Source organism: Tursiops truncatus, chromosome 7 (genome assembly GCF_011762595.2).
Source record: "Tursiops truncatus isolate mTurTru1 chromosome 7, mTurTru1.mat.Y, whole genome shotgun sequence".
NCBI lineage: Eukaryota > Metazoa > Chordata > Mammalia > Artiodactyla > Delphinidae > Tursiops > Tursiops truncatus.
In genome coordinates, this window is record NC_047040.1 from 13402922 (window position 1) to 13421424 (window position 18503).

The 18503-nt window shown below is 37.2% G+C and overlaps 1 protein-coding gene across 5 annotated transcripts in view; it reads left to right on the forward strand.

Annotated features, from left to right (window-relative positions):
• DOCK10 (dedicator of cytokinesis 10) overlaps window positions 1-18503 on the forward strand; it is a 280789-nt gene that overhangs the window by 141563 nt on the left and 120723 nt on the right. For all 5 annotated transcript variants that reach the window (XM_033859650.2, XM_019923632.3, XM_019923631.3 and 2 more), the window contains exon 4: window positions 17033-17115. In XM_033859650.2, coding sequence (XP_033715541.1) covers window positions 17033-17115 — 83 coding nt within the window. The remainder of the gene's footprint in view (window positions 1-17032; window positions 17116-18503) is intronic.

Genomic DNA, 18503 nt, shown 5'->3' on the forward strand with positions numbered 1-18503 from the left:
AATTATGGTTTTCTCAGGGTATATGCCCAGTAGTGGGATTGCTGGGTCATATGGTAGTTCTAGGTTTTTAAGGAACCTCCATACTGTTCTCCATAGTGGCTGTAGCAATTCACATTCCCACCAACAGTGCAAGAGGGTTTCCTTTTATCCACACCTTCTCCAGCATTTATTGTTCGTAGATTTTTTGATGATGACCATTCTGACCGGTGTGAGGTGATACCCCACTGTAGTTTTGATTTACATTTCTCTAATGATTAGTGATGTTGAGCATCCTTTCATGTGTTTGTTGGCAATCTGTATATCTTCTTTGGAGAAATGTCTGTTTAGATCTTCTGCCCATTTTTGGATTGGAGTGTTTGGTTTTTTGATATTGAGCTGCATGAGCTGCTTGTATATTTTGGAGATTAGTCCTTATTTGAGTATTCTTAACAAAAAGATTTAATTTTATTTTCCTTGTTTAGATTGAGTTGTAGGAAAGGCCATAGTATGTGAGAATTTTGGATAACAGACTTTCTATTTTAAGAGAGATATTTCTTTCAAGTATTAACTATAGAAATAGTTAATGGGAAAACCACGTGGACAGCTTAAAGGGACTGATAAAAGTCTGTTGGTGTAGCATCTACTTGCATTTAGTTGGTGTAGAAGAGGCCTATAAAACTGCTACTTCTTCTAACCAGACTGCAGGTGGCTTTGGGGCAGGGATTGGGCCCACACTTAACAGCTACTTAGTAGATGTCTATTGAATGAATAAACGAAGTCAGTCCTTCCTTTACAGAATATGCAATGATATCATTTAGCCCAGCACAGGTCAGACTGAAAGTAGTGGGATCTAAATGCCATCTTTAATCCTGAGAAAGTAGCGTATCCCAATTAGGATTTAAATGAAGCTGCATAAAATAGCAAAACCCTTTCTCAGCTCTTAAACATATTTGTGCGAGTAGAAGCTAGCTTTATTAGTGTACATACTGATCCTAATCTGATTAATCATACATATTTTATTTTGGACTATTCAATCCAGATCATCTTTACCATAGATTTGCCTTTTTTTTCCCCAATTCTATCATTTCATATTTATTTTCTCAAAGTTCACATTGACTTACACCATCTCCTAAGAAGGTTAAAAAAAAAAGTGCAAATTCAGATAACATCAGGATATCTGAGTATACTGTTTCCACATTTACTGATAAAAATGCTTTGTCAGTGCCATAATATTTTGTTTACAGTCGCCTTAGAGGAAGTCTTAATATCTAGTAGGGCATCACTGTTTAAAAAAAGAAAGAAAGAAAAAAGAGTTGGTAAATCATTGTCTACACAAGCAAATCAGAATCATTGAGACCAGGTCTGCAAAGTCCTGCAGGAAATATGTGTTGACTTAGGTAAGATTTGAAATGTTTATGATATTGAATGCCTAACAGGGAATATTTAACTAGGTCTTTTTATGTGTTTTTTACTAAAATGTTTCACTTTCTTCATAAAGATCTTTAACTTTGTTGTTGTTTATTTCTATGTATTTTATAGTTTTGTTGCAAACGTGAGTAGAGTTTTTAAAACCCATTTCCTTTCCTTACTGTTCATTGCTGATATTTTTTAAAAGGTATTGATTTTGAAATATGGATAACTAGCTTACTAAACTCTCTGGTCCTAATAGTTTGGTTTTTTTTAAATTTTTAGATGTGTAGTCACATCATCTGCAAAAATATTTTAAATTTCTTTTTTTCTAATAAGTATATTGTTTCTTTGATTTTTATCTTATTTTATTATCTAATAACTCTAAAACAATATTGAATGATAATGCTAACATCAGGCATATTGTCTTATTCTTGATTTGGTGTTTTCTGACAGTTTCAAATACAAAAGAACTGTCTAAGAAGGGTCTTTCTTGGTCTTTATCATGTTTAAGAAGGGCCTTTCTTGGTCTCCACAGTGCTTATAAAGACTGGCTACCCTATGCTGTGAAATTCATATTCAGCCTATTGACATAATAGCTTTTTTCTTGAATTTATCACTGTAATAAAATTAATAGGTTGCTGTCCTATGAATGCATACTTGTGTTTCTGGTATAAACTTTCTTGTTCAAGTTGTACTATTACCTTAATATTTTACTACATCAGAATTGCTAATTTTTTCAAATTTTTGCATTTATATTCATGAGTGAAATTTTGGCTCTAGTTTTCTTTTTTCCTTTGGTATTAGAGAAAAGTTAGCTTTAAAAAATAGAGACTCCATCTTTTCCTGTCTTCTGAAATTAAAAAAAATAAGCCAGTGAAATGAAACAGAGTATCAAGAAACAGTTCCAAGTGCATATGGTTACTTAGTAAATGGTAAATATGGCACTCCAGATTCTCTGGGGAAGGGTAGACAATTCAACAAATACCACTTGGCTATCCATTTTGGACAAAAATAAAGTTAGAGTTGTATGTCACAGTACATGTAAAAATTAATTCCAGATGAATTTTTAAAATCTTAATTTTAGAAACGCAAGTTATAAAAACGTAGGAAAACATTCTTTTAGTGGAAAGTTATGGAAAAATGAACACATTTAACAAAAGTCTTAAATTTTTATGATGAATGGAACATAAATCAAGCCAAAAAAAAATAGTTAGTGAACTCATTTGCAACTCATGTTCTTTCGCCACACCGCCCCACACACATTCCTAATACTCAAAATTCTACAAGTTAATAAGAAAAGGTAAATAACCCAAGAAAACATGAGCAAAAAGATAGAAGCAGGAAGTTCAAAAAGAGCAAGACTAAGTTGGCCAAGAGGTGTACAAAGTTGCCCAGCTACGGGGCTTCCCTGGTGGCGCAGCGGTTAAGAATTCGCCTGCCAATGCAAGGGTCAGGGGTCGAGCGCTGGTCCGGGAAGATCCCACATGCCTTGGAGCAACTAAGCCCATGCGCCGCAACTACTAAGCCTGCGCTCTAGAGCCCGCGAGCCACAACTACTGAGCCCACGTGCCACAACTACTGAAGCCCACACGCCTAGAACCCGTGCTCTACAACAAGAGAAGCCACCGCAATTAGAAGCCCGCGCACTGCAAAGCAGAGTAACCCTCGCTCTCTGCAACTAGAGGAAGTCCACACGCAGCAACGAAGACCCAATGCAGCCAAAAATAAATTAATTAGCTTAAAAAAACTCAAAAAATATTGCCCAGCTACACTTGTAATCATAAGAATACAAATTAAAACAAAAATGATGTATAATATCTGAATGAAGAAAAATTTAAGTTGAATATCATTTAGTGATAGTAAGACTATAGGGAAATAAACACTATAACACAGTGTTTGTAATTCTCACATGTCTATAGCCTTTTGAGATATTCAAATGTATCTTTTTTTTAACATCTTTATTAGAATATAATTGCTTTATAATGGTGTGTTAGTTTCTGCTTTATAACAAAGTGAATCAGTTATACATATACATTATGTTCCCATATCTCTTCCCTCTTGCGTCTCCCTCCCTCCCACCCTCCCTATCCCACCCCTTGAGATATTCAAATGTATCTTTTGTAAGTCATACATATAAGTATGCAACATGAATATTAGAAAAACAAACACTAGAGCATAAAAATACAATTACAAGCATGAGTATTGCAGCACCAGACAATTTGTAATATCAGTTGATAAGGGTGGGGTTGAATATATTTTGGCACATCTATATTTTATAATAATAACTAATGGAAAAAAATTACATACATTTAAGTGTATTAATTGGAATGCCCATGATATGCTGTTAAGAGAAGAAAGTAAGCTGCAGAATACACAGTATATCATTGGAGAGTTAAAAAAAAATGTGAATATGTAAATATGTTATGTAAGCCTAGAAAAAGTATTAAAAAATGCCCATTAAACTCATAACATTGGTTACCTCACAAGTTTGGGATTATAGGAAGGAGGTAGAAATTGATTTTCAGTGTATATATTCTGTATTGTTGTGATGTTACAAACAAATTTATGTAACTAAAAAGTATTTTGAAAAAAAATTACTTAGAATATATCTAAAAATGCTGCCAGAATTGGAAGCAACTCGAGTCTATTTCCTAAAATTTTCTCTAAAAGTTAAAATCCAACTTAATTCTTCAAGTTATTAGATAGTCACCTTAGAGACTTCATCAGATTCTTTTATTATTATTATTATTTTTTTAGTTTGATCATGAAAATATCATATGGAGAGATCAAAATCCCATATGTGTTTTGCTTTATGATTCTATCTGCTGGGCTTCTCTGTCCATGATAGAAGCCAATTAGGTTCCTCTGACATAATCCATTCTTAATCATTTGTAATATAGTATAATTTGAATAGACTTATAAACATTTCCATGATCTTAGGGACTTTCCTTTCTTGGTCCTTGCATCTCTTTTTGGGTATATAGAGTATTTGTGTGTTCCAGATTTTCTGCAGTCTCTCTCCTTTAGGCTGTGGAAAATTGCTCTCACTCGAACCAGGGGTTGTTAGTTCTCCCCTGTGGGTCTCTAGTACCTGAGGCTTTCGAGGCCTTGGATTGGGTTGCCAGCCAACTTCAGCTTTTTTGCTCATTTTATTGCCTGGTAAGCCTTCGGGGTAGGGCCAATCAGCTCAAAGACGAAATCCCAGGACCTAATCAGAAACCACACCCCAATCTCTGGATCCAACAAAGGTGTCAAGTTTAGCTCCTTTCCCTGGCGAAAGGATGGCCTGAAAACTAGGTCAGTACAACACTGGAGACTTCTAAGGATATTCTAGGGTTCTTAGAGGCCTTTAGTTTTGTTTGTACTTTCATGAGCTTCTGCACCACGACTTTAAATGGCCACATCGATCCCTTTATTTCTGTAGTTCTCTAAGAATGTCCACTTCAGCTGAGAACAGGTTGGCCACAAAATATGCCTTTGTCTTGCTATTTCTCCTGGGGAGGAATTTTCACCTTCACCTTTGTTCCTATATTAATTTCCTTCCAACTACTTGCAGCTGGGATTATTCCTCCTTTGCTCACTTCCACCCTCCGCTTCTCGATTCTCTTAAGAACTTCTCTAAGGAGAAGTCAGGTGAAATGCCTTTTACCTCAGATGCCGGGTAACTGCCAAAGTTTTAGATTCCAAATCTCAGGGCAGAGCCTCTGACTTGGAAACATGAATGAATCTTCTTACCATGTTTTTCCCAACTGTGTGGATCTAAAGTAGAAAAAAAGAAAAAAGAAAGTGGAGAAAGCCTGGGAAGAAATTTTTCTGGATCACTAGCCGTGAAAACCCTGTGGAAATTCCCATAGTTGTACTTGTTTTTAAGGATGGAGATAAAGTGAAACTTGTGCCTTAGGATAGAAAGAAGACAAACATTACATGATGATAATGGAACATGAATAGTTGAGCCTGGAGACAGTAGATAGAAAGAAAAGGGTCACCAGAGAGCTGGGTTAAGACTGAGAAATGACCCCAGAGAATTATGCTGGCAAAAAGTCTTGACCTCAATAGCTAATAGCCGCTGATCTTTATTGACCACTTAACTCTGTGCCAGATACGCTTCTCAGCCCTTTGCTTACAGTAGTTACAAACATACGTTTCGTCATTATCATCATCATCACCTTTTAATGATGATGAAACTTTCATAGAAAAATGAAGGAACGTGTCCAGCCTCATACAGCTGGGAATAGACAGGTCCGGCGTTGCAACCCCTGCCGTCTGGCCCATGGCCTCTGAACCATGATGCCGACTGCCCATGTGGGCTTTGCTATAGCTGCCCTCTGGAAGGAACACTTGTCTCAGTCTTCTTCCTAACCACCCCACTGTAGCTTTGTAACCCTGATGCATGCAGTTAGTGGACCACACTTTGAGAAACATTGGCTGGAGTTTTGAAACCAGAGTAAGCCAGCACTGAAGTGAATTCATTGATATTTGTAGGGTTTCGTAGAAACACATGTTTCCCTTACAGTGGCTGCTGCATTGCACTAAGCAATCTTTTTAGTCCACCCTGTGCTAAATTGCCCTGCGGCTCCGCACAGGGCGGCAAGGACAAATACCCTAGTTGCTAGGCAACAAACTGGCATGAATCTCATTTAAACACATGGAGTTCAATACTAATTTTGAATTGTCCCCCTACACTCTACTTTGACAGCTCTGAGCCTCTTCGGAAAGGCAGTAGGCATTCTTTCCTTTTTAAAATAAGAGTATAGGTGTATTTAATATCCACTAAAGCACCTCACACTTAGTTAAACTAACACAAGTCAGAGTTCAGCAACATTCTCTCTATATATTTTGAACATCCTGTGTTATAAGTATTACTACCTCATTTTACAGCCTACGAAGCAGGTCCTGAACAATTAAATATTTGCTCAAATACATACAGAACCAGAATTAAGCCCCTGATCCCTCTAACCTCATGCTCCCTCTAATCCCATGCTCCATGCTCTTACCAACTTTGCTACCTCTGACCCTTTGAAAAATGCCTTTAAACCATGCACTTAATAGCCTGACCTAATGGGGATATTTCCACTGTCCACAAGGGACTATGTCCTTCATTTTGACAAGCATTTAACCTTTTTTGCCTCAATTTCTCCATCTTTAAGTGAGGATATTAATAGTGCTGATGCTGTGTTTCTAAAAATAAATATAGCAATGGTATGAAAACACTTGGAAAATAACAACTGGGGAGCCATGTCTTTATCTGATCCTCATAAATGACTTAAAATCAACATCTATAACCATAAAAAGTATGAAACACTTCTGTGATAAAACAAGCACCACTTCCTCCCACTGGGACTCAGGGGAGCGATTAAAGGATCTATGAATAGGGTGCAGACTTCTTAAGCAAAACTTCTGTAGCAAAGTTTTCATTTTAATATACACAAAACACTAATTAACACTAAGCTCTCGGTTTGGTCTCTCTTAACAAAGAAGATGAGAGAGCAGAGAACTGAGAATAATACAGTGGCCCAACAGAGAGCAAGGGTCCAGGGACCACCTCACCTGAATGGCTGAGAGAGATACTGAGTACTAAGGTAGCAAGTTACTCTGCCAGCAAAGCCCCCTGTAATTTCTAGGAACCAACCTGCAGCAGGAGTAGAATAATGAAGAAGTGAGGAGTCAGTCCGAATTCAAGAATCCACGTCTCACTTCGGTCAAAGGCACAAGACACTTGAGGACTTAAGAGTTGTGGAAACGTTAAAAGAATGGAAGCAAAATATCTATATATACTTCTGTACCTGATTATGTCTGTATACACACACATGCACAGAATGATGAGGTACTGTCCTCATCCCGAAAGTACTAAGTTACTGAGGCAAGGACAAGTTCGGATTTTAAGCAGCGTTTCCAGACCAGAAACAGTTGAATTCTCCAGGAAAAATATAAAATAGATAACTAATAAGGACCTATTGTATAGCACAGGGAACTCTACGCAATACTCTGTAATGGCTTATATGGGAAAAGAATCTAAAAAAGAATGGATATATGTATATGTACAACGGATTCACTTTGCTGTACACCTGAAAGTAATACATCATTGTACATCAACTAGACCCCAATACAAATTTTAAAACAATAATGAAAACAGGGCCCAAGACTGAATAGGGAAAACAAACCAGATTCAAAGAAGACAGGATAAATGTTGTTGAAATCTCTAGGCTTCCATAGAAAGTGCACACTAAAAACCAGGAGAAAAAATGGTTGAGATCAGAGCAGGACCCCAATTTCATCCTGCAGAAAGCTGCAGGATGTTCACAGGTCTCACACACACACACAGATTCTTTACACACACACACACACACACACAGATTCTTTAGCTAACATCTATTGAGGCTACCTTAGAAGGGAATATGGAATGAATTATTTCCCAAGTTTATTTTACCATGGAGAAATTCTGTTTCCCCCCAAGTATCTTGAGAAATATATTTCAGAAATGCCGATGCATTGTAAACCTGATGGAAGGAAATCATCAGGAACTAGGGGCACAATACAGCTCAAGTCAAACAGAATCAGCTCTTGGGTGAACTTTGACATGCATTTCATTAAGGCAGATGGTGAAGAAGAGAAAGGGAATATTAAAGCCTCTGAAAGAGCAAATTAATTGTTTCTTTCTTTTTATGGGCACATCCATTCTTAATTCTTATCATTAGTGTCAAAAATGTCTACCTTTCTCCAGGGTAAACCTCTTACAACATTAAGACACAATCCCAGATACACCCAGTGATGGCAGTTCTATAGATTTATCTTCATGCAGCAAATTGTAAGTATTAACAAGGTGAATTTCAAAGTTGGAAGTAAATAATAATAATCATAAAGCTCAGAGTAACACCTTTTTCAGCCCTTAAATTTCTCCTCTCAATCCCCTATCCAGTTACCAGATTATGTTTTCTCGTGTCCTAGAGGTAAGTGCAAATTCAGTGACTTAAACAAGCTGCCCCTTTAGATATACACAGAAACTGCTACTCCCAGTCTAGCTGGGTGGAGTTGATTATCTTTACTAATAGTTGAATTCTTTATGTAGAAAGTTCCTCACTTGCTGACTTATATTGTTACTGTGGATTACATACAAAGTATATGAAATAAAGGGCCTTGTCCACTGCATGAAAGATTGGACTGGGTTTATTGTTCACCAACATTTATCACTTACTAAGCTACTGATACCACCTGGATGTAACATAGTCAAGGAGCTCAGCACCAGACGGGAAATGACAGACCTGTGATCAGATTTTTGCAGAACAACTAACAAGAACCCTTGGAGTGTTACTGTAAAATAGAGCAACAAGGTCAGGTTCACATGTTAGAAAAAAACAACTAAAGGCAGACCAGAGAATGGATTGGTTGGCTCGTGGGGAGGAGTAACATTGAAGGGAAGTTGGACAGATAGGAGACTATTTATTTTAATAGCCCAGCTGGGTTAAAGATCTGTGCTAACGTATGGCAGCATGGTTGTGGTGACAGTAAAGAGCTGTTAAAGAGACAGAATTGACAGGAGTTGGTGACGGAAAAGAAAGTAAAGGAGAGGACTATATTGGCAATGACTCCCACGTTTCTGTCTTGGGCTATTAGCCAGATAGTTGTGCCGGTAATTTAAATAAGGTCCCCAGAAGAAAGTACAGATTGCTCAAGCAGGGATGGATGAAGCAAGTGAGGTAATCTCTCCGGCCGACATGCAGAGAGAGATATCCAAGAAGAAGATACATATATAGGTCTCAACGTAGAAGGAAAGAGTAGGCGCTGGCTCTGGATTTGAAAGTTGAAGCTTTGAGCCTGGAAGAGCTTGTCCAGGAATGCCACGAGGGAGGTCCCTGAGTGATGCTCCCACATAAGGGGCTGGCAAAGAGGGCCCAACACAGGAGGTGAAGATTGGAGTGGACCCGGAGGTAGAAAGAAATCAAGGAGAGATTGATTTCTCAGAAACAAAAACCTGTCAATAGCGAGAGTGAGCCAATGGCGTAAAATGCCAAAATGTGTCAAGATTGGGTAATTCACTGGATTGGGTAATTCAGAGCCATTGGTGGTTCTTTAACAGAGCAGTTTCAGAGGCTTTGATCACAACCCGATTACAGTGGGTTGAACACTGAAGAGATGCAAGATGTATTATCTTATCAAAGAAAGTGCTAGTATATTGTTGTCCCTTTTCCCTAGAAAGTGCTTTAAGGGTAAACCCAGTAAAACTGTTGGAACTCTTCAGGGAGAATAAGCTATGCATTCTGAATTTAAAAATAGCTCAGGAGACTGTTAAATACTGTACCGAAATATTGCTTAATTGATTAAGAAGCAAAATTTTGTAACTATGAAAAACAATATATGACCAAGTGAGTGTAATATTGAAAATGAATTTCTTCTTCCTCATCTACCATTTGGACCCAGACAAGTGGCATTCAATTAATTCGAGAGAAAATTATAAATAGTCAAGGTAGAAGCTGCATCATGTCGAGAAGTAAAAGCGATTTTAAGCAACGTGGATCTTAGGCATTTCAAAGAAAATGATGACGAGAGGAAGGCTGGCCATGATTTCAAATGTATTTCATGCTGCCCCGTTTTGTTAACTGAATGAAACGTATCTAAAAAGAATGAAATGTATCTTTTCTGAAGAAAACACAGGGAATTTCACTTGTTCTATGGTTGAAATAATTTTATACGCTTTATGTTTAATTTTGGACTGCCTGTTGTGTACATTGACAAAGAAACCATTCTTTTAACCAAAATGCCTTTGGACTTTATACAAATTGTTTGAATCTCATATGCAGAATAAGGTGCAGTTCATCACCCAGAAATAAGAATGAGTCTTTCAGTAAATGATTCTGAGGTGGGCTTTTTTTTTTTTGCATGTATAAATAAATTAAGTAAAAATGAATGCCGTTTTCTGATTCTGAACCATTGGGCAGCAAGTGAGTGATTCTAATGCATTTGTTAACTTTAGATCAGAGCACAGTAAACATAGTTTTCTTCAATCTAGAAGTAACCCCTCTGCTGTGACATCAGGGGTACATGCACAATTTCAGTTACTGGAAGATATTAGGGAAAATACAACTATAAAAATTTCTCCAAATTAAAAAAAAAAATCTTAACCCTTTCTTAATAAAATTAGTGCAAATAAAAGATTTTTGTTTTTGTTTTGAAGAAGGAGGCTCTTAATTCACTAGTGAAGGTCTTGCTGGAAGTTAAGGGACTTTTCATTTTGTGTGTACTTTTTAAAAGTAAATTTATAAGTAAAGCCATATTTATTTTGCAACTTCAAGAATTTAATGGAAAAATGATATCAAAATCTGTTGTCCTATATATAGTTTAGTCTTAGATGTAAAGATTTTTTTCTATCATAGTCAGAACAAAATGGATCACCCTATTTTTTTTAACACTAAATGTATGACAGTAAAGATAATAAACGTACAAATGTTGATTAAGGTAAATTCAAATGCATTTACTCTTTAGTAGCATTAGGATAAAATGTATATGGAAAACACTGTTGAAAACAATGAAAACAAAATATTTTTGTGTTTCACATTAACCACCTTGAATAAATTTATTTTCTAGTCTGTCACATCTCTAGAATAATAGTCTTGTTTCCAAACATGTAAAAAGGTTCCCATTCTAAATTGGCTTCCTCTAATCTTCTCCACAATAAAAATCATCCTACAATGTTTGGTGGTAAGTGAATAAAGACAGAAATATAAGTCGGGGACCCTGGAGTATAAAAATTTTTAAAAAAACCATCATAAGTTTGAACCTAAAATTTCAGTTTCATTGAATTACAGCCCAGATTTTATGACTTACATGAAAAGAACAAGTAGATCATAATATTATCAAGGTTTTTTTTAGTACCATCCATTATTTATGTCCTGACAAAATACTTGTGACATCTAGCTGGGCAATTAGAGTGTAGGTCCCCAGATTGGGCACAGGTGTGACTTATGAAAGTCTAATTTTAAAGTTTGTTCAGTTGCCTTAGTGCAATGCATTTTTTAAAGACAAACCAAATACCTTGATTCACTTTCAATTTAAAATCAACAAAGGTAGCAATTTAGGCTACTCTATAATTCAGACACAGTAGTTTAAAAATGATTTACAGTTATGGTTGGCATTTGATGTGACTTTCTGTTTTACATGGTATATGCCTATTTATACACATAGTAACACTATCTAATATCAAGTAATATTTTTAAAAAACAGACTCAAAAATCTATTAAGTAAGATTGTACCATGATTTCTGAAACTGAATCAGATCTAGAGTTACATCACGTATTTTGTCCAAACTCATTTTCATTTCTCTCCCAAGAGTGTAGTATAAGTTTTAAAAGATCAGTAACTGTTCAGCTTATTTTCATAGTACAGAAATTAATGATTGCATTTTAAAGGAATATATAATGTGGTCAAGTTAAATTAAAAAATGTTTTCAGTGCCTTTTCCTTTCTTCTAAAATAGCGGTGTATTTATTGGGTGACCAATGTCCTGATTTGCAGGAAGTTTCATATTCTACCTGTTGGCCTGGCTAATAGCATCTCCTTTCACTTTGAAGTGCCTCAATGTGGACAATAAATTATTCAGCCACTCTTTCAATACATAATTTATCTGAATTCACTTAACTTCGTGATGCTGCATTTTTTTTAACATTTATAAAATAGCCGTAATTACTTCTAAACTTTGTAAAGAATGGCATTAATATGAAAATCACCACCATCGTTTTACAAATACAGAATTAATCCCATTGGTGACTAAGGGCCAAAAAGAACACCTTTTGTGGTTGCATAAATATTTCTGGCAAGAAAGTAGTCAGGTAATTAAATAACCTCTATAGCCAGAAAGAAAAATAATTTTGCATCTAAAATGCAATCTATTACCTGCTTGTTACTCTGTAGCCAGAATCTAATAATCAGCCTTTTTAAGAGATGGACAAATTACATTGCCAAACCTAAATTGCTATTTGAGGTACGTGACATGATTTGAATTGATTCTGGTGATCCTCTAAAGAGGACGGGAAAAGGGGAAAAATGATATGTTTTGTTTAGAGTATTTTAGGGTATGCTTTATAGTTGCCCTATCTTTTCAAAAGTATTTAGATTTTTAGAACTTTTAAGGTGTCCTGTTCAGTTATTTCTAAAGGAAAAGAAAGAATATAGAAGATTAATTCCTTCAACACATATATATTGAGTTTCCACTATCAGTAAAACCCCATGCTGTAGCTGATATGCTCCCTGCTCTTTTAAAAGGATGTGCCTACTTACAGGGAAGCTGGAGGGTCACCTCAGTTACTAGAGTTCCCTGTGTGAAGCTGGGACCCTAATGCTTTCAGTTCATAGGCAGACAGCATGACAAGGACAGAGTCACACTGTCACCCCAGTGGAATGATGCCTTTCAAGGCCCCCTCTAGAGATTCTGATTCAGTGAACCCCCCCGTGGGACCCAGGAACCTGCATTTTAATTAGCAAGCTCCATGGACACAATACAGTTTGGGCAACACTATCCTAATGACTTAAAAGCCTTTGACTATGTTGAGTTGGCTCAATTTTTTGTGTGTCTAAACATATAACAGGCAGAGATGGCAAGATAAAGGCTGAACAAGCAAACATAATAAACAAATAAAATGTGAACCGGGGCATTGCTGTTTGGAAAAATTAACCAACTCAGCAAATGTTTGCTGGATATTCAGTCTTCATCTTTGAAGCAGACTGTGGCAGTGTCCCTTTCTCAAGGGGATAAGAAGTGGGTAATTTAAAATCAGTGCTGTGAGATAGGTACTTTTTAGGGGGGAAATGGAGCCATTGCCTTACTAAAACAAGCAGAGTTGTAGCCTGTGACTTTGAATTTGCAACAGGTCATTTCAGCTTAGTTTTTGGACAAAGAGGAATTGTAGTCATAATTATAATAGATCTTAATGATCTTCTTAGAGCGAGTGTGTGGGCTGGAACAAAGAATGGCGAATAATTTTCTATGTGTAACATTTCCAAAATGCCTAACTATGTAGGAGAAATGTTTATGTGTTTGTAAAATGCACTGACTTTCTCAGAATCGGAGAAATCACAGGTTTACAAGGATTCTTAAGGGTCATCTAGTCCAACCCTAATCCTCATCTACCTACCACCAGATACAAGAAACCTAACAAATAAATTCAGAAGGAATTTGATTAAAACAGAACACTGTGATCATCAGAGCTAAGATAGCTCTCCAAAACTATACTTGAATAAATCAAGAAAAACAAGTTGTTATTATCAACTATCATGAATGTGATTTATAGATTGAGTCAAACTTGCTGAGAAAACCGATTTTTTAAAAACAAGTATTTGTTAATTACCCTCTGTTAGGTGCTTTATAGGAATCGATGCTAATGAAGGTGGTATTATTTAGACAGATAAAGAAATAGATATTAAATCGCTTAATTGAGACCTCACAGTTAATACCAAAATTCAAAACCAGGTTTGCCTGACTCCAAGACAGAAGCAGAAACACCATAGAAAACCTCTGGAATGGTGGTCCAGATGTGATTTTTTTTTTTAAAGGCTTCAAAGTCTGCAAATATCAAACAACTCATAAATTAGTTGAATAGACTTTTTGAGTCAGACAAATCCAGTTTGAAATCCTACTTCTATCACATGTGGGATCTTGGGCAAAAATCTGAGCCTCTCCTTGCCTCTGTGATCTATAAAATGGGAATATACAATCTCATGGAGTGCTTATTAAGATTATATGTAAAGCACCTACTAGAACAGTATCTGACAGGCATTTGCCACTGCCAAAACAAAAAAGAGGTAGTTCTTTACTAGGCTGCACTATCATAAGAAATAACCACCTTCATTTTTGGTCAGTGGAATTCAGGATTAACATATCTCAGGTTTGGTGAAGCTGTGGCATCTCGTGAACAGCGTGTGTAATATGCGTGAATGTTTATTGCGGTTACACATAGCTACTATCCCTAGCAAGACAGGGCAATAAGACAATGCACATCTGTCCCATCGAAACCTCCAGATTAGGAAGTGTAGCCATAGATATTATGAGAGAGAAATTTCGAATCCAGTCTAATATACTGAGTGTTCAGTTGCTAAATCAGAGATCCTAATAAATAAAATGATTTGCCCAAAATCATGTTGGAATTCAGTACTAGTCCCAGACCAAGAATAAAGCCCTGTAGCTCCTGGTTCAGTGCAGTACCCTCTGTTCGCATTTTTTTTGTAAAGAATATACGTTGGTTTGGCAGTTTTTTGTCAAGAATCTTTAAAATACTTTGAGTACTCTATCCTAAGAAAATGATCCAAAATGGGTCAAACTTGGGGGAAAATGGGAGGACCAAATTCATGAAGAAACACTCTGAAGCATCTTTTTCTACAATGGCACAAAATTTGCAGTAGCCATAGTAACTGCTCACTCTGTCCTCTTCTATAAGTCTTTGCTCAAATGTCACCTTCTTTGTAAGACTTACCCTAACCATTCTATTTAAATTGTCCCTCCTTCCCCAACTCCATCCATCCCCCTTCTTCTGCTTTATTTTTCACATGACACTTGGCATTTCCTGATACATGACACAATTTGCTTATTTTTGTGTTTGTTGACCAGCTCTTCACAGGGGCACACTTTTCAAGAGGGCATGAATTTGTGTCCCTTGTTCACTGATGTATTTGCATCACCTGGAAAAACGCCGGGCACACAGTATGGGTTCAATAATGTTTATTGACCAAATTAATGAATGGATGGTTTCCAAAACTAAGAGACCTGGTTGGTAAATTAGGGTATGAGACTTTATTCTACTTATTTAAAGTGGTCATAAAATTTAGAAAGCAAAAGTTAAAAAATCTTTAGAATATGGCTTTAGGTGAATAAAAACAATATTCCAATTCAAATATATACTTAGAGGAGAACTAGGTAAAACTACGCACGAGAAAAAAAAAAAAGATTGAAAGGGAATGCAAAAAAGGGGTGGGTTTTATGCTTTTTGTTTTCCATTGTGTATCGATTGAGAACTACAGAAAAGTGTAGAGAAAGGAAAGTAAGTGAGAGAGGGTGGGAAAGAGCCGTGATCATGAACGTTTTGCCCTCTTGGGGGCAAAACGTGGACCTTTGTGATCCTTGCCTGAATTCCTGGCATCTTTATCGAAAATGAAGATGGAACTTTTTAGCCAGGGAGCATATCAAGGTCCAGTTTTCCTTTTATTTCCAGAGATGTGTGGTTTGCACAGTTGGCTCAGGCATTGGCAAGTTAAGAAATTTAATTTGAGCTAAACATTAAGTTTTGTTCACATTCCTCCTCTCCATCCAAAGTCGGTACACATCCCCTGAATCCTCTTTGACTGTTATCCACATCCATTTGTCTTGTTGCTGTTCTGTTTTTAATCTCTTCTTTTCTCCTGTCCCCCTGCCGCCATCCCGCCACTCCTGTCTTTGTCCTAGTCTCATGCATTGTTTGCCCTCAGTCCCCATTTGCATCGGGGTGTTTCCCTGAACAGATAAAGCTATGGTGCTGAGGAAGTTCAAGGCTAGAGAAATCCAGTGCGGCTAAGGACCCCTAACCCTTCTCCCTGCCTTTCCTGTGCCTCTTGAGCCAGGTGCCCGCACCCTATGTTCTCCACCCACCTTTCTACACCCCGCTGTGAGCCACTCCTTCCCACTTTCTGTTTCTGCAAAGACAGTGCCCGTGCTTTCTTTGCTCTAACCCTTCCACACCTTGAGTAATGACTCTCCTGAAGAGCTCTCATTTGCTGTCCCCTTCTTGGTTACAAAGACAATCAGAGGTCTTATCTCTCACATTGCAGTAAGTTTATTACTCCTCATTTTTTCCCACTAATGCTAGAGGACAGAGTCTCCTTATCATCCTGGTGTTGCTGTTTAATCCCCAGATTTACGTAATTTTAGAATCTAAAGGAATCTTAAAAGCCAGCTAGTGAAATCCCTATTACCACTCTGTGGTCAGTACTGTGACAGGCACAGGGTCGGTGTTTGGGAAATATTTGCCGTGAGTAACTACTGTAAACTCAGCCATCATGAACCGCTCTAAGATAATTCTTTTGTGCTATTAACATTGTTTTTTAAAAGTTTTTTGGTCATCTTTTATTCACATATATTTATAAAGTTGATGAATAATCAGGGAGAAGGTTAGGCCCAGAAGGCAATGAGGTAAAACTAGAAAACTCATTTCAAGCTGACAGCAGGGTTGATATAAAGAGGAAAAGGATAGGTTACTGATGCAGGAATAAGAAGAAATGGGCTAAAATTATGATGAAAGGATAGCATATAAATAATAACATATTTCACTGCTAAGAACTGTTACATAAAGGAAGGCTTTCCAAGGAAAGCTGAAAAATGATGATACTTGAGGTTAGTGACATATCCGGTTATGATTCAGAGGATGATTAAATTAGGCTTTCCTTAATGGAGAAAAATAGAATAAATATGTTAAACAGTTCCTCCTCTAGGAGTCTGGGAAAGGTTAGATTTTCCTTTCACTGGAAAATGAAATGATTATAATGCTCAAGCCCCTTCTCTACCTTAAAATTGCTAACATAGCTACCTTAACATTAACCCGGAGATTACGAGCACTGAATGCACTGTGCTTCTTTATCAGGACAGCTGCTCTTTGAATGATCATTTTTAATTGCCATTGTTTTCCTTTCAGGCTTGTAAATTTTACAGTTCCCAGTGGTATGTGGTAAACTACAAATACGAACAGTATTCTGGAGACATTCGACAGTTACCTCGGTAAGAACCTGTTATGATTACTTCTTGGGTTTTTCCATATATAAGCTATGTTCCCTAAGTTCTGCCACTGTTCATGAATACATCTACGTTAATCTAGTATCAAGGTATGTTTTACAAAATTTTAAAGTAAAAGTCACGATGGAACATTTTGTTCAACAATGTATTGCTTGTAACCTCACAGAATTGGGGTGAGAGATACGTATACTCATTTAGGTTTTGAACAAAGTTTGAAAGTACCATGTCATTCTTTTGTGAGCTGTCTTTTCAATAGCAGATACAAGAGAATTTAAAAAGTAAAATTTGGACCAGAAATTTTTTCTGACAATGTTCTGTATATAGCATTCAGATTTGCCATTGGTTTCATGTATTTTCACTCTGGGATATCAAAGGGCACGAAAGTAAACAACCTCCACAGGAATGATAAATGTCTAAGAACAGCAAAAAGGAAAAACAAACACCTACTATTTTCCGGATTATGGGGAAATAAAGTCTTTAGGAAAAGGTGATATTGTTCTGCAACTGCCCAGATGTCACCTCTATAAAGAATTTGCTCACCTGACCAACTACCTGACCTAGGGTAGTCATTTATTCTGTGTCTGTGTCTCCACTAAAGTTAACCCCCCCCCCCAAAGGGCAGGGACTCTTCCTCGCAGAATCCCCTGCAGGCCTAGGAGAATGCCTGGCACATAGTAGGTGTGCAATAATTACTTATTGGATAAGTAAACTGAGAGAGGAACAAATTTTAAAATATAATAATCCTGGGTGGGCTTGGAGCTGCTTAAATTCAAAGAACTGCAAAGAACTGGAATCTCCCAACACACTGGTTCATCAAACTAAAATGATGTCCATCATCCAGAAAAAACACTTAAGACAGTCAAAAGTTAATTTTTTTATTAACACTCCCTCAAGTGAAACTTTGAGGTCATACACATTGCAGCTAACTTTTTAATGGACACATGGTTTAGATTTGGACACCACTTTCTAAGATTTTCCGTGCCCCGAGAAACATCTTTTCCAGACTGGGATACTTGGAAGTGCTGTTCTCAACTCCTGGAGGCAGAATTTGAAGTGGAGGGGGTGTTACGGAGTAGCTCTGGGAAGGTGACATTTGGGCTCAGATCTGAAGGAACCGTAGCTACCAGCACTGCAATCTCCAGAAAACGGTTCCCAGGGGAAACAGCAGGGGCAAAGGCCATGAGGTGGGAACCAGAGTGGTCATTCTGAGACCGGACCTAAGGGTTGGTGAAACCATGGAACTAGGCAGGGGACCTCGTGGGTCCTGAAAAGGAGCTGGATTTTATTCTCATTGCAACAGAAGACTAGAAATTTGTAACCTGGAGTGTGACATGATCTGGTTTACCTCTTTAAGAAATTACCTCCTCTTCTCT